The following is a 19,861-nucleotide window of genomic DNA, read 5'->3' as shown; positions in this document are numbered from 1 at the left end:
AAGCATACAGATAACTTAGGTGCAAGTCCAAGCAGTATATTCTGGTGGAAGTCTTGGACTCTCATGTCCCTGGAAGGAGAGAACTTGCATGGCTTGTTTGCAGAAATTATACAAGTGAGAGCTTTTAATTGGAAGAAGATGCTTGTTAGAGCCACACACCATTAAAAGGAGTGAGATTTAACTTTAATGGCTTCTTCTTGATACAATTTGCTTCTCATTACAATTTTTTTTAATTAATCCTTGAAACTATTTGCACTGCTGTTTGCTGTGGTCTGTAATTGTGTGGAAAGGTAATTTTATATGGTGTGGTCTCATTCTATTAAAACTTAGATGCCATTCATCATGTATATGTATTTAGCTGTGCTTCTTTTTTTGGCTAAAGATGCTTAATTCAGGTTCCAGAAATGGAATAGTACAACCTCACGTGTTCCTCTGTTCCATTATGAAAGGCTAACCACATCTTAATGGACTTCTCATGTAACAACTGTGTACAAAGGACACTTACTATTATTTGCTCCATTCTAATGAGTATCTTGCTAAATTTCTAGGTGCTTTTGATGTGACACTCATGTAAAACGTATGTGGAAACTCAGCTGACCTTTCCTTAGCACAGTCAGGAGGCTTAGAGATGTGTTGGGGTGACCATCTGCTCATTAAGATAGCACACAGGCAAAACATAACTTTGTACTGGGCCCCAAGGGTGACATCTGTGGCTTATTGAAATCTTTGGCTCTGTAACTCATTTTTCCCTGCTCGAAGCTGCCCATATCCTGGGTCACTTAGGGTTTAGAGACAGACTGGCTGTAGACTGTAGGCTGGGAACCAGTCTGCTATGATGCAACATCTTAGCGGATGCAAAAGCAGTTAGTAAAATTTCCCTGTTAGTAAAGAACAAAAACTTACTGCTGTCTTCTGAAAGAGTTGAAGAATGCCTTGTCTGTTGTTCTGTAGCTTCCTCCCTTTTCCTGACTTAAATATGGTGCATGCTTGACAGCCTTAGTGCTTAAACTGCTTTCATTCCAAGCTCTTTTCTGCCTTTCATGTTGCCCTCTGGGGTGTACGCTGCACGGGGCTGTTGCCACATAGCAGTCTTTCCTGGGTAATGGAAAAGCCATCAAATGTTCCTTATCTTTTTCCTCTCAGTCCCCTTTTTAATCCATTACACTGCTCTCCTCAGCTTTGGTCAGCAGTTGTGCTCTTGCCTTACTCCAAATCCAGATACACTGAAACCTGAGTGGTGTTCCCTTTCTGTTCAGTTCCATCTCAGTGACAAATCTAATTGCATTACCTCTGCAGCTACTTTGATGTGCCTCAGCTTTTGCTTGCTTTTCCAGTAACTTTGGTTTATGTTATTAACCACATAAACTGGGACTTCTTTTGTTGTATTTCCCCCCCTCCAGTCCTTTACTTGGGCTGTTCTTTTCCTAATAGTTATTCCCTAAGAGAGGAAAGAACAACTCAGATTCACTTTCTTAAAGAAAAGTGTATAAAAATGAACATACTTACACAGAAAACTTGCCAACTCTCAGTAGGCAGGAGAAAGGGGCTCAAGTGTAACTGAGGAGGAAGTCATCTCAAGTGGATTAAGTGCCCTAGCCCCTGGATTTAGACTTCATACAATTTTCAGAGTGACTCCTGGAGATGTTGACTTCCTGCAACTGTGCAATCTGTGCAATCTGCCTATGCTGAAATGGTAGAAACATTAATGTAGGGAGCTCTCTGTTATCAGCCTCTTAGCCCTTTCTATTTGCAGTGGGCCTGAAACAAGTGCTCAAGACAGGCAGACCCAGAGGTTCGCTCTGCTGTGGCAGGCCCTTGTAAAGATAAGGAGGTGCTGTATGCAGCTTACTAATAATGCTGCCTCTGCATAGCAGTAATATTTCCATGTGTCTCTGTTTAAATAGTCTGTTCCCTGAAAAAGACGAAAGTGCTTCCTGTCTGCATCTGAGCCTGCACAAGATCTTTTGTCAGGGTGAGGGTAGGCAGCTGACTGCTACCTGGGCGTGTGTTTAGACCAACACCATTTTACAAGGCTTTGAAAACATTCATGAAAGCGATCTGAAGCATTCACAGCCACAGGAGCTGTTAAAGTAAATGTCTTAAAATGTTCTCTGGAAACATTTAGACACTTGATAAATAACCTTTCTGGTGACTGTGGCATGACCAACCAAGTCCGAGTCTGGGATCAAATGGCAAAATTCAATATTGTTGAGAAGAAAAAAAATCCACCCTGAGTCATACAAAAGCATCACTGTGGTATAGAAGGGCTATCACTGGGGATAGTTATGTGTTGTGAGGAGGACATGGCATGGTGGATCTGTGATCCACTGTGTTCAAGGGATGCTCCCGGATGGATGAATCCTCCAAATTCCCAGCGTGAGCAAGGAGCTGTGGATGACTGCTCTGTGTTGACTCTTGAAGCTACTCCTTCCTGCAAGCCCTTTTAAGTTCAGCATCTTCAATTTCCTCCTTTCTTGTACAGAAACCTCCTAATGCAGGCACCCTTACTGTGAATTTAGCTTTAGCTTCTCTCTCTGCTACAATCTGTATGTCTAGTGGAGTGTCCTGTGTTGCCTCTTATGTAGTGTGTGTGTGTAACTGACAGTCTAATGTCCAGTTGATTTGGAGGAAGCCACCAGCTTAAACCAATTGGTAAGAAAAACATTACCAGTAAGGAGTGAGGACAGCTCATCTTCTGTGCCACCAAGGCTTCCAAGAAGATCACTGATTTCTGTTAGCCAAGAACACAGTGATCTATAAACTTGAAATACAGCTCCTCTAAAAATTTTTGGTGGTGCTTTGATCCACATGGGATCAAAAGGAAAGTACAGAGTACCACAAACTAGACATTGTGTCTGTTCAACACCACTTGCCACACCTCCACTTAGGGTGACTAGGGGTGGTTTAAGCTTTACAGCAAGGGACAAATTGAGTGAGCTGGGTGCAAAAGTCTGATCTAAGCCCCTGACAGATATAAAGGGCAAAAAGGCAAAAGCCATTTTGGGGGAAGTTATTAATTCTTTTACTTGTTCAGCTAATGATTCCCCAAATAATTTTGCTGTGCCTGATTGTCTATAGTTAGTTCTAGAAGACAATGGTGTCCACTCTTCTAAGATTGTATTCCCCAAATGAGTGCACATAAGCAGAATTGAGTGATTACTAGCAATGTGATATCAGAGTTTATGGACAGCTTCCCAGCATCACTAGCAAACCGATTGTGTTTGCACCCCAGCGATAGCTGAAATTTAATAGATTACATTGCTTTGTGGCAGCACCAAGCACCCTTGCAGTAGTTGCCAAACTAGCATGGAAGCCCTTGAGCGGAAAAAGAGAGATGTTTGTCTGTGTTTCTGTGCTGGTCCAATGGTTCCTGTGTCATTCACGCTTTCATAAGCAGAAGAAGGATCTGAGTACAGTTCTACATACGTGATCCAGAAAACAAGTGGTGTCCTCTGTGCACAGCTGCTCTCATAATCCATTTCGATAGGTGTCTTGTCTTTATTTATATTTTGAGCATAAAATATTGTTTCAGTGTGTAACTAATTCTCAGTTCTAACTTCTTAGCTTCTTGAGCCTGCTCAGTAATTGCAAGGTTAGGTTTTTTTCTTATATTTTTTTATTAGTACATTAGAAGTTTGGATCATGAGAACTAGCTATGGCAGTGATTGTGAGTCATGTGTTGCAAGCAAGGAGACATCAGACACTTTTCACTTGGGTTCTGTTCCTGCTGTTACAAGTGAACTCACATAAGAGAAGCTGCCTTTTTTTTTTTTTTTTTTCCTTTTCTTGGATTTTGTTTATAGTGTAGTAATTTGCTTAGAGAGGGTTAGAGCCCTGTTGGGTTTGATGTCATATGCAATAGGCTAAATTCTCCAAAGATTATGCAGCCTAACCAGGAGATGCAGCGTCCATGATGTTGATCTGTACTGCTACTGCAGCCTCCCCGGACAAGCAGTTTGGTTTGGGGTGCATGTATGGTTTTGTTGTGTTTTTTTTTTAAGGAAAGCCAGTAGCAAGGGTGGTAACTTGTGTCAGTTCTAGGTGGTTCATGTTGCTCAGGCTCAAGAAGCTAACTTGTTCCACTGTACTATATAAACTAAACCAAAATGTCTGTATCCCACCTAACTCATTCCTGCTGACAAGACCAATGCTTGTAAATGCCATTTTTTGTTTTTATTCCTCACCCTCCCATTATTTTTTTTGTTTGTTTGTTTGTTTCCATCCATGTTCCAAACTAGTTTCTAAGCGACGCAAGGCTCACCTGAGACGCCTGGACCGGCGATGGACGCTGGGCGGGATAGTCAACAGGCAGCAGAGTCGAGGTGAATTAATAGCTTCCTATGGCACCAGCCCTTAAGGATGCACCAAAAGCCATGCTGCAGCTTTGACTGTTGTGCACTGGGGTCTGCATCTTCAGCACTCTAGCAGAGAGAGACTGAAGGTCCAGAGTTCACATGTGGATTTTGTACATGACAGCTGGAGGGTGTCTTGGAGCCAGGGTTAGGCACCCCAAGAGCCGGAGGCTAATAACCAAGGATAGCTCTGCAGTCTGAATCCTCATGCTGCTTAGGGTTGCTCACATCTGTTGTGTTTTAACTTTGGACATACTTGTACTCAATCTTTCCTACCTCAAGAAGGACAAGTGATACTTTCAGGCTATTAAAATGAGAAGAGCGCCAAAAAGCCATGGTCAGAGATGTGCGTCTTGGAAAAGCACTTGGTGTGGAAAGATGAGAATAATTCCAGTTTCAGTCCCCTCTCTTCCTTGCAGGCAGTGCTTGGTACTAAAGACAGACTTCTTCAGAGCTTTTGGTAGCTTTTGGTGTCAGTCGTAGGTGTTTAAAATACCATCATTAGCAACATTTTGATGGGGTTTTTCTAGCTCTGTTGGTCTGACAGTGAGCATGGCAGGGTAGGAGGGAACACCTTGTGTTTTGAAGCTACATTTGGGTGAAGTCTGAGGAATCTTCCAAACCAAGCATTTCTCCAGTGTATGTGAATTGTCTTTCCCAGAGCAGAGGTACCCCTTTCTATCCCCTTCTCCCCTTCTCGTGGGATTTTTCAGATATGGTATTTATTGCACTTTAAAAAGGAAGGAGGAGTGAGGAAGCACCGTTTGCATGTCGGCAGCTTTCAGACAACCTTACTGAGAGGATGGAACCAAATACAAGCACAAGAGAAGCTTCCTAGATGAGGAAAAGATGCCATATCCTACTAGGGAGAGAATGTACTTTTAAAGCAGCAAATTTATCTTCTTGTGGATTTGGCGGCAGTTCTTCATACACGCTCATGTGTGTCAAACACATACAACTTTTCAGTGACCTTTCACCTTTGCCTGAAAGTATTATTGAGGAAACAATAACAAGAGAGGTGTTCTTTCTTCTGTAGCTTGACCCTGCAGGAACTGAAACTACCCTTAGAAGACAAGGTCTTGCTTCTCAGCCACCAAATACACCCTGAAGGAACCAAAATACCCCACCCCATAACCACACATGATGACTTGTGTTTGTTTCTGTACCCCAAGAGTTTGGGAGCTACTTATTTTGCATTGTCAAACTCAGCCAGATACTTCCTGGCAATTTAACAGGGAGAATTTCTGGGAATCAGTTTTCTAAACAGTTTGTTTACAATTTAAGCAAATATATCCTTTCATATTCCTACAATATTGCAAACAAAGCTCCATAAAATTTAAAATGCATGATCGTTCCTTTAGCGTAGTTGACTGGTAAGACTCAAGGACCTAAGTTGCATTTCCAAGTTCTCCCTTTTGCACTCGTGCCCACCATCTGTGTGCATCTTCCCCAGACCTGCCCTCTGCCCGGTATTGCAGTGTCTTTTCCTGGCAGTCTTCCCCACCACAGGCTCCCCTAGTCTCTTCCATCCCAGCCTTTTTCTTGTTCCTTAACAGTTTCTTCCCTATTAGGCCCAAGCAGTGCTGGGGTTTTGAGTGTGTTGGGGGGATATGTGCTTTATCTCAAACTAAATCTTGGCACATGAACTTGGCACAAACTGTAACATCTCAAGGTTTGGGGCACCCTCCGTTGCTGAGCTGTTCCTATAAGCTCTCTCCAATGCATTTCAGCCACAGCTATGCAGGCTGGCTAAAAATAAACTGCTTAATGTTATCTGGAGTAGTAGGTTAGGGAGCTCTTACAAGAGCAGGCTCACTGGAAGTAAAGAAAGTGATCTGAATACTTGGGGACAGGTTGGAAACAGTGGCTTCATCATCTGGCATAGCTGTAGCCTGTACAGACATCTATGCCTTCCAAACTGCAGTTGTTGAAAGTATGAGTCTCTCTGGGTGTCCAGCCTGCTGTTCTCTAACAGATCACAGTTTATGTGAGGTCAGAAGAGATTCTTTCTCCCTTTCCCTCCCATCCCAGCCCAAAAGACTTCTAACAAGGCCAAATTTGGGTGGGTTTGCACTGAAATGACAGAATACATGAAGTATACATACGTACCCCCCCGCCAACCTTCAAGTCCCTGCTCCAAAGCATAGAAGAACTGGAGCTGCTTAAACAGGAGGTTGCCAGAATTTTTCAGCTCGGGCAAAACAGCATCCCCTCCCCCACTTGGCCTCTTCCTTGGAAATAAATTCAATTAAACATTTTGGCTGAAATTCTTCCCACCCAGCGATATTCTGCTTGAGATAATCCCTGCTGTTGGAAGGGTTAGCTCCAAGAGTTCACTGGAGTTTAAAAGCAAGCTGTAAAGGATGCTCCCCTTTATTCTTGGGTACCACTAATGAACATTTTTACTGACCAGGTCTATGATAGACTCACTAAAGCCAGAACCAAAGGAATTAAACATTGTTTCTGAAGGCCAGGATTTTCTAAGAGATATTCTTGGATATTAAAAACACTGGGAAAGCCTGAGTGCAGAAGGAAAGAGTGTTTGCTTCTCTCTTGAAGACTGCCTGATGGAGAAGAATTATCAGGGGAACATATGGCTTATTTATTTCTACCCTTTCCAAAGCCATTTGAAGAGGCTAAGCATCCTGAACTTCAGCTATTTGGGAGCAAATGGGATATTTGGGTCTGTGAATAAGAAACATGAAAGACAAATTATTGATTATCATCATAGTGCTCTCTTTCTAAAGCTGAAAAAAAATCTGCAATGAGAACAGCTGTAGTCCGTTTTTACAAAGAGGAACAGATGACATTTGTTTCTGAACTTCTCTTTAAAATGGTCCATGGTATGCTCAGATCTAAGAGATTACATTGGTTTATGTTTCTTATGTAGCTGCAGAGCTTGGTTTCTTTAAATGTTAAATGTTTTTATTTGCGGTACATTTTCTAAACTTTTGTCTGTATATTACAAAACTCAAATAACAGATACAAATTTTGAGGAGAAGCTGAACATTTGTAGTTTTCCTCAGTCCTGACACGTTAGACTTGCAAGCTGCAGTTCATGTTCTCTTGTACGGTGTAAAATGCTAATTCTGCACATGCATTTATTTGGAAATTCCCCTGGAAGGGGATGTAGGATTGTTTACAGGCTAATTTCATGAGAAGTCATTTGCGCTATTACAGTTTGATTGGGAAAAGCAGGGGTTTTACATGCCAGTTCTGTATCCCAGATATCTGACGTAAGTTACTGGTGCTTTGGGTTTGTGCCAAACACTTCCAACTGGAGCTATTACAATGGAGGAAAGTACTTCAAAGTTACTCATATCAACAATATAGTGACATATAGGCTGAGTTTCTGCCAGATAAGCCTATTATTTAAGAGTAGCTGCTAGCACAAGAAATAAGCTATTCAATGAATGAGTTAAAGTTAGAACTTGGAAACTATAGGTCTTCCTACTGCTTACCTAACTTAGTGAAGGAGAGAGCTTGGTGGGGAGAGGTGGACAGGGTGTAGATAGAAGGCAGCTGTGTAACCCAGTGGTCTTGATACTTCATCTCCAACTTGAGCTGGTCTCAGTTCTTGAACCCCATCTCCTAGCCCAGGTGGGCTGTTCTGCAGCCAGTTTTCTTAGCCATAGAAAGAGCCCTTGATCAGTACTGGTATGCTCGTGCACTCGTACCCTTTCCTGCATCCCACCAGAGCTGCTCTGCCCTCTTTCACAGCCCCCTCATTACCTACAGGACTTCTCCCTTTGTTTTCTCTCCTTTTTCCCTGCTTGTTCCTGATGCTGATGAAATCTTTTCCACTCACAGTACAGCAGGGCTGCTTTGCCATGCTAAACCAAACCAGCACAGATCAGCTTCAGATTTAGTTTGTTCTTTCTTCTTTTTTTTTTTTTTTTTTTCTCTCCTCCTGTGTGCTCCAAGGAAAGTAGTAAATGTTTATTGCCCCTTGCTGGTTGAAGAAAGAGCATGCGCAATACAGAACTGTTTAGAAGAAATGTCATTATTGTTCTTTCTTATCTGTTGGCATGAGGTTTTCTGTCATTTAAAAAAAAGAAGGGAGAGGGAGGGGAGAGAGGAACAAAGGCTGAAGAGCTCCTGTCTACAGATGAACACATTTGATAACTGCGGACAGTTATTTTCTCTGCTGAATATTTAGACAAGTAAAACAAAGTCCATGTTGAATTAATGCTTTGCTTTCTGGAACAGCGAGACTTTTTCCAGAAGCAGGTCTGACAAAGGGGGGGTGGAACGGAGGAGTGGGGGAGGGCGAGTGCAGACTGCTGACTGAGGGGAAAGTATTTTGAAAGAAAATTCTTCTGTGGTTTGGAAGATGTAGGTTTGGGGCTGTTGCATTTTGCTGAGAAATCGCTAATTGGCTAATTTCTAGCCCAGTTCCCCCCATCCCCACCCCTACCGGCATATCAAACAAGGATGGGGTTACAGAAAGCCGGGGGCACATAGAAACACCAGCTGAGCAAAGAAAATTACTCCCTTACTTGGTTGACTCCTGAAGTGCTGCAGATGACTTCCACACTTATTTATGGAGGCAGAAAAGAGCAAACTTATAAAATATAGGTGAAGGAGAGGTATGAAAAACGGGGCGCTTGGAACTTGGAAACAGAAACGTATGAGTGCTGGCCATTTGCCTGGGAGAGATGAGACTGATTCTGCAGGGCTGGAAGCGTGCATGGTATTTTAGCTGCTTAAAGGCGAGGTTCCTGTCCCAAATAGTTTACAGCCTAAACAAAGAGGAAATCTGTGCATCAAAGGAACCTGGACAAGTGGCAATTTGGCATGCATCTTATTACAGAAAATGGTTTTTCACAGTGGAAGGTGGTGTTTATTTGGTGTTTTTAAAAGCTTTTAGAGAAGGGCTAAAACTAAGCTTGTTGGGCAGGGCAGGAAGTCAGGGTAGGCCTATTTTAGGAAGGATTTGAGAGTTCCAGGTTATTTGATACCATGGAGGAGGGAGCCTGCTCAGGTTGATGAAGCATCATAAGAAAGGCATGAGACTGAGTGGGAAAAGATGAAAGAATTTAGACAAGTGGGATATCCAACAAGAGCAGAGCACATGAGAGTGTGTAGTAGCATACTAAAGCAAGGTACACCATGCAGGCTTGAAAATTCAAGATGGGACAACTGAGCTGGGTGTACACTTGGTAGGTGTCTGGCTGAAGTACCAGAGTGTTGTGGTGGCAAGAGTGGTGTGCTGAATGGCTGGGAAAGGGAGCAAAGGAGGTAGGAGGTGGCTGTAGTGGCTGTGCAAAAGAGGCTGAAAGGCCAGGTCTGGGCTCTAGCAGTGAGGAGCAACAGTGACAGAGGATTTTGAAGATGTTGGGGAAAGGAACAAGTTACCTTGGTGACAGACTAGGAGGAATCTGAAATAACCAGTGCCAAGGGAATTGGGAAGATTGAATAAGGAAGATTTGGAAAGCACTACTGAAGCTCTACATTACAACTTGAGCAGTAAAACCATAGGTCTGTTTTCCTTGACCTGACAGTAAGTATAAATGCAGACAGCGAGAGGAGGGATGAAGCTGCCTTCTCAAGACACCTCATAACTTTAATGTATATTATGTTTGTGCACAAGCGTACGTGTAAAATCTGAAATTTTGGTTTGACAGATGGGATTGTAGGAGCCTCACAGGCTGTTGAGTTCAGTGTCTTGCTCTGTCAGACAAATAGGTACAGTTTCTTCTGGAACTGACGGAGCTTCATCTTGGCTGAAGTTTTTCCTGTGGGAGAGGTATCCTAACACGTCACCTGATATGGAAAATGCCATGTCCAATGCCTAAAAATTCTTTAGAGGTTCCCCTTTTACTAGTAGACAGAAATACAGCGCATGAAACAAAAGAAAACCTGTTTGGGTATATGCTGTTTAAAGGGAGTGTGATGGAATGGACCCATCTGATGACTTTTTGATTACAAGCTGCAATCCTACACAAAAGGAAAAACCAGAAAGCACTGTTGTCACAGTCTGCCATTATCCAAAAGTCAATGTCTTTGACATTAAATTTTAGGAGGACTTAACAAGTTAAATGTGGACTCCCTAGTTTTTCTGCAACTAGTATGTTGTATCGTAGCTATTGAACAGGCTGGGTGAATACAGAAGAAATGTTTCAGTCCCCACTACACTGTGGCTGCAAAGGTGACCTTTTACTGCTTGATAAGCATTGCCAAGGTGCCTGCAGGTCATCTTGCTCTGCTGTAGATCATATGATCGTTTAAGAGCTGTATTATAAATCCTATTTACGCATAAAGTGCACTTTAGTAAACGACATCTTCAAATGTCTGGGAGAAGACATGTGGGCACTCTTAAACTATCCTAGCCTGGTTTTAGATTGTTTCACATGGGTTGCCTTGACTTCGCTTCCAGCAGACTCAGAAATAGGCCCCTTTCCTCAAAATCAAGTGAAGCTGCATTGAAACTGACCTGGCTTAGTACAGAGAAGAGTTGTATACAGTTTGTGGTGCCACCACTAGAAGAACCATTCTCACCTTCCCTAGCATCTTTCCTTTGCAGATCTGCAATGAATGAAACCAGACTTGGGATCGTACTAACTTCTCCTTGGCCAGGTTGGCTTCAGGTCCATCTCATGGCAGAGTTGCAAACAGTGCTGGGAGAGGTGGCAGGTGCAAGGCAGGATGAAGGAGGGGAAAGGGAGTGGTCTGAGCTACTGCGGCCCTAGGCATGCATTGAAAAACTGTTTGTAAAGCAGCACTTTAATTTAAAGCTACTGTTATTGTGTGTAGGAAAGACCTTGGACTGGCAGAATGCTGTTATGTTCCTGGAGGGACACAAAATGGTTGTTGTTGGTTTGGGTTTTTGGTGCTTTTTTTTTTTTTCTCCTTTTTTTCCTCTTCTAATAGACATGGGAGGGCATTAGGAGTCTGCTGCTTGTGAAGGAGTGACCCGTAACTGGCAAATACCACTGGCTGCCTTGTATCAGGTCTGTAGGAAATACCATGGTTGTGTACATCTGTGCAAACCACATACTATACATAGCTGTAATGCAGGGCATTGTACAGCTCAAATGCTTTGTCCTGTATATACACACACCTCCCAGTGGCACTGCAGCAACCTGGGCTACACTTGCTGGGGGGAAATTGCAGTTGCTAGAAAAAGGTTTCTCTGTAGTAATATGGACTGTCACAAGGACATGGGAACTGTCTTCTGCTGGTTTTTCCCCAGCGGTCCACCAGGATCTGTCTCTATAATTCAACCCCAAGTCTCTACTGTTTGTCTTCAGGAGACTTTAGGTAGAACCAGAGTGAAAATAGAAGCCTGCCTTTATTTGGGGAGGAGAAAAGGAGGGAGGCAAAAGATTGATAGAGAAGTGAAGCTTTGGAATAAACTAGCGTACTGAGCCCTGGGCTGCCAGGGTGTCTGGGAGGGCTGGGCAGAGCACAGCTACAAGTGGGTGGTATGAGTCTGGTAGTCCAAACAGTGCAGAAATTCTTGTTGTGAATGTTTTAAATAGTGTCTGTGTCTGGGGAGGAGGGAGAATGACACATACTAATCCTTTCCTTCCAAACTATCCAACTGGGTTGCAGTTGGGTAATGCATGATGTGACAGACTTGTATCGTAGCCTTTTGCCAAACAGGCTGTGCTTCTTCATGCGTGCCTTGTTCAGATTTACTAGCGCAGCTGAATTTCCAATAGAGGTACCTTCTTCAGTTCAGCTGGGGAAGGTACCTTTGAACTGCAAATTAGAAGTGAAGAAAATATAAGTGAAGCTGGCTAATTGAACAATTAGATCTCTGGGTATCGCACGCTAAGAACAGGGGTGTCTTTATGCCATTTTCATGTTGAAAGGGAGAAGGTCTCTCATCCCATTATTTCCAAAATGCAGCCTTTTAGCAAATGTATGTGCTTTGTAGCATGTAGTAAAGTTTATTCCACCCACTTGACCTCAACGGTGAAGTTGATGTAATGGAAGCTGCAGCTGGGGAATACAAATTATACTTTTGTTTGCATTTTTTTGCTGCTAATTGTTAAGTCAAAACTTAATGAATCAAAATCATGTTTATATTCTCTGTAGATCTGGGCATGCAACTTTGATGGCAGGTCTGGGACGGTTTGCTGGCTTGTGTTTTGTACCATTGCCTGTCATAGTATCTGAATGAAAGCATCATGGTATTTCAGATTTGTTAGTGTAACTTGGAGCGGTGTCTTTCTAATGGCTGATGCTCTGCCGAGTCTCTCATGAAACCATTTATCTGTGTTAAGTCTTCCCAGTAACTTTCTGTATCAGTCATGAAGTATCAAATATCTTCTCTTAAAGACTTTTGAATAGTAATCTGATATGTTGAATGCTACATCAGTCCTTTTCAGTGACGCATCCGCTGAAAGCTCCACTGCTTCCTGCAGCAAATCTTGGTTTGTACGAAATGTTCACTGGCTAGAGATAATCTTTGACAAACAAGTCAGAATTACACCTTGGTTGCAAGGGGGCCTGTATCTCCAGAACAATGTTTAAGTTACAAACCTCATGTATGTTTGTGGTATCCCCTGCACCACTGAAAGAAACCAAATGTGTGTAATCTTGGCAATGGCTGTGATTTTTGCTGTGAAAGCACTTTGCAAGGGGAAATTGTAATGGTGGCTTCCTGTTTTGACCTGTAGGCTTAAAAATAGAACTGCTAAACAAAAACATTGTAGGACCCTCTTTTCTAAGTGGATTTTTAAGACTTTTGATTGTCTTGTGTCATGGGAGAACTTTTTCTCTGTGTTCCCTTCCTATTTCCATGCAGCGTCTTTTTGCCCCCCCTTCCTCCATATAGGGAGGAGTCACCTGAAGGACATTTCTCTCAAAGAGCAGTAGTCTTGAGCTGAAAGCCACAGGACTGAAGATGTAAGTATTGGAGGTGCTCATGGAAAGAATAAAACAGTAGCAGTTCAGAAAAGCCTTACCCGTGCATGCCAGTGTCATGGTACTTGGATGGGGCTCCATCCTCCTCAGTAGCTTGGTGTGTCTAGAGTGGGCCGGTGTCTCTGGTCATTCAGAGCCACTGATGGGTGGTATAGAGTGCAGTGTGTGCAAGACAGCAAGGTAAGAGCAGCAACAGGCAAAGCAGTAATCTCAGTACTGGCGGGGGGGGGAGGGGGGGAAGTTAGGTAGCTGCTCAAGAGTAGAATCTTTCCTCAGTAAACCTAAGCAATGGTGAAAACCCAGGAAAGAGGCTGCAGCTCTCCCAGCTGGGGATGTGGCTTCCCCATGCAGCTGGCAGCTCCTGTTTTCAGTCTGCCATCTCAACAGCACGGTCAATCTTTTCTGGCCTGTTTCAGACAGAATGAAAGAAGTTGCAAGCTATCCCTGCTCTTCTGCCTTACCTTGAAACTAACCGGAAGTCCAGTAATCAGTGACTGGGAGGAAGGCAGGCAGGAAAGAACAGGTAGAGCAGTCATGTGTGCCCACATAGAATCATTTCGGTTGGAAAAGACCTTTGAGATCATCAAGTCCAACTCTTAACCCAGGACTGACAAGTCCATCACTAAACCATGTCCCTAAGCTCCACATCTGTGTGGTTTTTCAACCCCTCCAGGGATGGAGATTCTACCACCTCCCTGGGAAGCCTGATCTGGGCCTGCAACTACACATGTTCAGGCACTGGAAGTTGGGTTTGCTGGCTATTGTATTAGCTTGCGTGGATCTGTTGTCCTTTTCCCTGGCAAGCCACCCATCTGTATTTGGAATGGAGAGAGTGGATTTGCATGGGGGAGGAAGGGGTCTAATGTTTAGGAGGTGATTGCATCCTAGTTTGCAAAGGACCCTCACCCAAGCTTTGATTGCCCTTGAATGATCAGACTCAGATGCTGTTGGGGTTGATGAGTGACTACTCAATTCCTCACACACAAGAAGTCCTGCTGGAGCAGGAGCTTGGAAAGCTGTGTTGAAATCTAGGAGTGAGCACCTCACTTATGGCCCCTACCCTGTCTTCAGCAGAGGAAAGGAGTCTCATCCCCAGAGACAGCTGTGCACAGCAACAGGAGCTGAATAGCTGGCTTTAGCTGCAGCAGGGACTGCTGTTTATATGGAGGAAAAATAAGATAAACAGAGAAACTTCTGTTGTAGCTGTAGTGGCAAGGGTGAACTCTGATAGCCTGGGTTATAAAGTGGCTTTGGTGTGGTGGAGAGACAAAGCAGGGCCTTCTTCCAATGCCCAGCAAACACGTGGCTTAGCTCTTTGTTACTGTGAAACATCCCTGGAAGTTTCTGAACCAACGTGTGTCTGGACAGTACAGCTCTGCACACCTGAACTTTCCCTTGGCCCTCTCCTCGCAGGGATGAGATGTAGCTGCCCAGGGATCTTCTGCTGTTCAGTTTAGTGACTGGGGCTCTGCATGCAGTGGAAGCTGGGCACGTAACTCCTTCAGCAGCCGTCAGTTGAAACTGAGGAAAAATGAGTCTGCCTTTACTGTGCAGAGCAGAAACACAGCTAGGGAAAGTTTCCTGTAACTTTGAAGCCAGGTTTCATTAGCAGGATTTCATTCTTCAGGCCCCATCTTGCAGTAGAGTATTTCTGTGGGAAAGGTGTCATATCCTGGTGGTGCTAATTACAAACAAGCTGGAATTCCTTTCCAGTGATAAAACAGTTGAAGCAGCCCTCCTAGGGGAGAGCAGGAGAGAGTATTTTTCTCTTGGAGGCAAAAGTTTTGACAGGTTTTACCCCTTCAGAACGAGAAGGATCCAAATGCGACCCGTCAAGGGAAGTTGCCTTCAGAGATGTAGCTTTGAATTTTCTGCCATCAAATGCTGTGCCAACATTTTTTTTCTTCTTTCTGAGGTATTATGTCGTACTTTGTCTGAGTAAGTTTTTTGTTTTTTTTTTCTTTAAAGTTTCCATGCTTCGCCCAGCAACAAAATGCAGTTGAGCCACAAAACCAAACAGATGGTTGGGTCTGCTGCACTCTTTCCAAAAGACCGTTTGCCTTAAGCTGCTGCAACCTTTTCATAGCTCCTTTGTTCTGCAGTGATCAGGAGCTCTGGATTCACTTAATTTCCTGCCCATTTCTGTGCACGGACAACCCTCTGTTTGTTCCTGGCCATGCCTTATTGTCACTGCCAGTAGAAAGTGCTAGGAAGGCCAGTTGGGGTGCGCTTTATTGCTTGCTGTCCCTGCCTTTGATCTAGCTACAGAAATTCATGCTGTTACATGCACTGTAGCTTGGATTCAGGAGAGGGGTTTGGTAATGCTTACCATGCCTGCCGCTGCAGAGCAAGGCTGGTAGTTCACATTTTCGATGCCAGTTGTAATTTTTTTTTTAAGCTAATGGAGGAAAAGGCTGACCCTGAGCATGACTGAAATGCTGCAGTAAATGACTCCTGGTGGGTGGAGGAAGATGCTGACAAAGTGTTTTCTGCTCTGCTCATTGGTTTGCTCTTAGCAAGTCTGCTCACCTCTGCCTGGCTGGCAAGGGGATAGATGCTGGAGATTAATAGGGATGCTAAGGTTTTGGCTCAAACACCATGCTTGAAATCTAGCTTGTGCTTTTGAAGTATGTGTCTTAGTTCTGGCCCTCCTTTACCACCGCCACACGTGTATTTCTCTAGAGTGAGGTCTAGCCAAAAGTATGTTTGCAAAGCACTTCACAACCCATGAATGCAAATGCTGTATGGTCTCCTGTCAAATGCAAAACCCTTTTATTCTTTTGTCACTTTTTTAATGCTGTTTCAAGCTTATTGCTGTAAGCCTATGCTGTTTGGAAGGTGCAAGATCAGCATGATGGGCCAGTCCCTCTGAGTTGGGGAGAATCGGTCCCTCTCAGGATGCAGGGCTTGGATTTCAGTAACACAATGCTTTGTGCAGCCTTGTGCGTGTTCAAAGAGCCAACTGGCTGGAGCTCCTGCGGTGACGCTTGGCTGATTTGGCAGCCAGATTGATTCTGTCAAGTTACAGTATGGGAGTTAAGTCCAGCTTCAAATCCTCTCCCTTACCCGCTCAAGGAACTTGGATGGGGGGGCGGGTGGGAAGAAGGGGGGAAGCTCTCTGGGGACTTTGTGTCATTATTGGCATGGAAACACTTTGTGATTATCAGCAGCAGGGTAGTGGCAAGGGGCTGATTATCTCTCATGTCGTCAGCATAAATAATCAGTGGGCCCCTGAGCAGGGCTCCGCCTTTTGTAATGGCTCCACGTAATCACTGCATAACAGTTTAAAAGCAAGCAGAACAGAAAAACAGCTGGACTAATTCTGACCCTAACTGATGTTGCCTTTTCTCCCCTCACTAGAAGAGAAATATGTCACTATCCAGCCATACGCCAGCCAGGGGAAGGATGAGATTGGGTTTGAAAAAGGGGTCACCGTGGAGGTCATCCAAAAGAACCTGGAAGGATGGTGGTACATAAGGTAAAGAAACATGCAGCCAGATTGCTGCAGAACCTGTGACAATGAGCTTTTCTGAGCATTCACTTAATGTTAGCATTTAAATAATTCTGTAGCAGGGCAAGGAAGCCCAAATTGTTCATAATACCTCTTGAAGAAATGTGAAGAAAAGGCTATGACGATATAGTGGTGATTAAAGTAACACTACAGTGTCTGCAAAAGCTGTGGACTATTCCAGCAGGGAAATTCCAGAACTTGTAGATTTATATTTTTTTTTCCTCCCTTCAAGTTAAAAGCCCATATCAGAGTTAAGATCTGTAAGACCTAACAAGGCTTTCTGTTGTGTGTAATTTTGATGTGTTTCCAATATAAGAGTTATTCTGTAACATGTTTAAATCTATTTATAGCAATGCTGAAAGGCTGACTGTGTTCTCTTGAGCTGTTTGGGGCAGGTACTGCTATTTTCAGGGATATGAGATCGGTTAGCTGGCTGTAGCTCTTTTCCAAACTAATTGGTGGTTTCAACTGTTTTGCCTGATTGCTGCCTGTCCACATTAGATATTCGTAATGTAGAGGGACTGGATTCCAAGGGCAGGCGAAGTTAACACTGTGTATCAAACTTTGTTATGTATTGAAACAGCAGTCATAGAGGAGACTTGTGACTTTAGAATCCCTTTTTTAGGTTCTTGTTGGGACAATGTAGGTTAGATATGTCTCAGTGATACAAGGTGTCAGAATGAGTACTTAATCAGAGCTTTCTCCGTCTAGGTTCACACAGCACTTAGGTTTTAGCGCTCTTTCATAATTCTGCCCTTTGTTTTGCATCTTAAGTGTGAATCTGGAAGTGTTGTGACATCCCGTTTCTCTTTAAGCAAGATGTGATACAGCAGGTAGCTTAAAAACGGAGGTTTATCTCTCGGGCAGTGCAAAACATCTCATCTAGTCATCATTTTTCCATTCAGCCTGTAATTATAGTGATTATTTTTTCCGCTTTCCCTCCCCAAGCCATAACTTGCTTTTGTTTGGATTCTGCCTGATTTATCAGCTATGAATGAGGACTGTAAAAATGCTGACTGAAGCAATGTTGTTTTTCTTGATGTCCCTTACTTAGAAAACTGATTCCCCCACCCCCGCCCCATAATGTTCCCATAGAGTGAATAGGCTAATAAAGATAGCAGTGGAGCCAGGAAGGCACTGTAGATAGGAGAAACTAAAAAAATGCCTGGGTTTGGTCAGGTCACATTTTTTTCTCCTTTAATCATTCACAGAAGTGGAATCCAAAGTTGCAGATAGAGGAATCAAGAGCACATAGGTTTTCTGAGGGGAAAAATGTTGCAGGACATCTTTAGTTTATTTTGGTATTCTCCTTCTGAAATGCAGCCTTATTACTACTGTAGGCTCCCCTTTGCCGTATTGTATTGTGCCATAGTTCTACAATAAGTAGTTTCTTTTTTTCCTTTTTCTCACATGCTCCTCTGGGCCGACCTAAAACACATTTTTCTATATAGCAGAGGTGCATTCTGATGAACGGTGACACTTGCTGCAGTGGCTTAAGTGGCTCCTACCTGGTGATCTGCTGGAAAGACAGTGGATAGCCCAGCCCATGGTAGTTGGGGAATGCAGCACGCCCTTGGCTTTTTTTGTAAGAGGCATTTTGGGTTGAGCCACCTGCCTTCTTGTTGAGAGGTGGGTTAGGTGCTCCCCATATATGTGTGACAAGTCTGTTAGGTGTCAGCCATCATCCTCTCTGCTGCTCTGGAGCACTAGAAGCACAGATGCAGTCTTGCTGGAGGATTAAACTGTTGTTTGAAACAGTTTTGTTTGTTTAGGTTTTTTTCCATGTGCAATACTCTTGGAAATGATGTGGTGAGGCATCCCTGCAAGCTGGTCCTTTGCAGCCTGGGTAGCTGATGTCTCACTTGTGCTGTTTATTAGACTTAAACTGCTCTGATTACTGTTACTTACTACTCAGAAGAGGATTCCTATTCTGCAGAAATACACTTTTCCGAGTACTGAGTGCCTTAGCAGGAACAACTCCTTCTCCTGCAGTGAGCGTGAAGGCAGAGGGGGCAGGAAGAGACTGGAGTTGAATCCTGCTGCCTTGTCTGCTGGGCTGGGTAACAGAGGCTGAACACACACATCAATGTGCAGAAATAAAAACAAATCCAGCAGCTTGCAAATGGAATCCACCTTAAAGACATTAGCTTGTTCCACCTTAAATATGTAATTTCCCCAAATTCCTGGCCATGTGCTGATCCTCATTTCCTGTCCTTCTTTTTCTTATTTTTTTCCTTTTTCTTTTCTTTATTTTTTTTTTTCCCCTAGCTTGCTTCCCTCTGGAGTAATTCCAGTGCTCTGGAGCTGGAAAGCAGATGTGACTTTCAGACTTGCAGAGGCACTTCTGACTTTTTTTTAACATTCCTATAGTTTGAATCCATTTTTTCCTTCATGTAATATAAACAGGGAGGCTTTTGGAATCACCGATGAACCGAATCACTGCACCCAGTTCTGCAACTCTCCCAATTCAATGCTGTAGAAACTAGAGGCAATATTAGTGTCATCCTTTATTTCGCCCCGTATGCATTATGACTTTAAAAAAAAATAGTAATTTGTTGAGACTCTGGAGAAGTGAAAGAAAGGCTCTGACCTGGGATCCTTCTTAGCGTTCTGCTGAGTTCAGTGGATCTGCGTGCTTCCTGGTATGTTCATAGTTGGCATTAGCATCCATTATTTAGATCTTACTTTGTATCAGCTGCTGTCACCTGGAGGTAATCTCAGGGGGTCCAAGTGGGTTGCAGGCTGAGTAAGTAGCAATATGCTAAGTAAAGCTGTTGTTATTTGCCTGCATCTTCCTTTTGTGGTTCATTCCGAGCCTCAGCCCATGTCAGTGAAGTGCAGTTAGCGAAACGAGGAGGAATCTAGGATGGGGTCTGGAGTGTCTCCAGTAGGATGTGAATAAAAATGAAGGAAAGATACTTGTGATTTTAACTCTTAGACATGAAATGAAGATCGTCACCAGTTCAGGACTTCTCTGAAGCTGATTAGCAGTTGCCTTAGTTCTTTCACTTACAAAATGGAGAGATCAAGTAGTCTTTTAACGTGATGTTTGCAAAGATATTTGAGATTAAAAAATTCAAGGACTAAGGTGAAAAATGTAAGCCTGTGTTTTTATTTGTGA

General features: G+C 43.4%; 1 protein-coding gene across 4 annotated transcripts in view; it reads left to right on the top strand.

The window, feature by feature from the left end:
- Positions 1-19,861, top strand: part of SH3PXD2A (SH3 and PX domains 2A) — a 272,067-nt gene that overhangs the window by 232,439 nt on the left and 19,767 nt on the right. For all 4 annotated transcript variants that reach the window (XM_080402560.1, XM_080402563.1, XM_080402561.1 and 1 more), the window contains 2 exons: positions 4,239-4,322; positions 16,590-16,707. In XM_080402560.1, coding sequence (XP_080258686.1) covers positions 4,239-4,322; positions 16,590-16,707 — 202 coding nt within the window. The remainder of the gene's footprint in view (positions 1-4,238; positions 4,323-16,589; positions 16,708-19,861) is intronic.

Source organism: Falco punctatus (assembly GCF_963210335.1).
Source record: "Falco punctatus genome assembly, chromosome: 9".
NCBI lineage: Eukaryota > Metazoa > Chordata > Aves > Falconiformes > Falconidae > Falco > Falco punctatus.
Note: the sequence above shows the minus strand (reverse complement) of the source record. Positions and strands in the feature narration are given on the sequence as shown.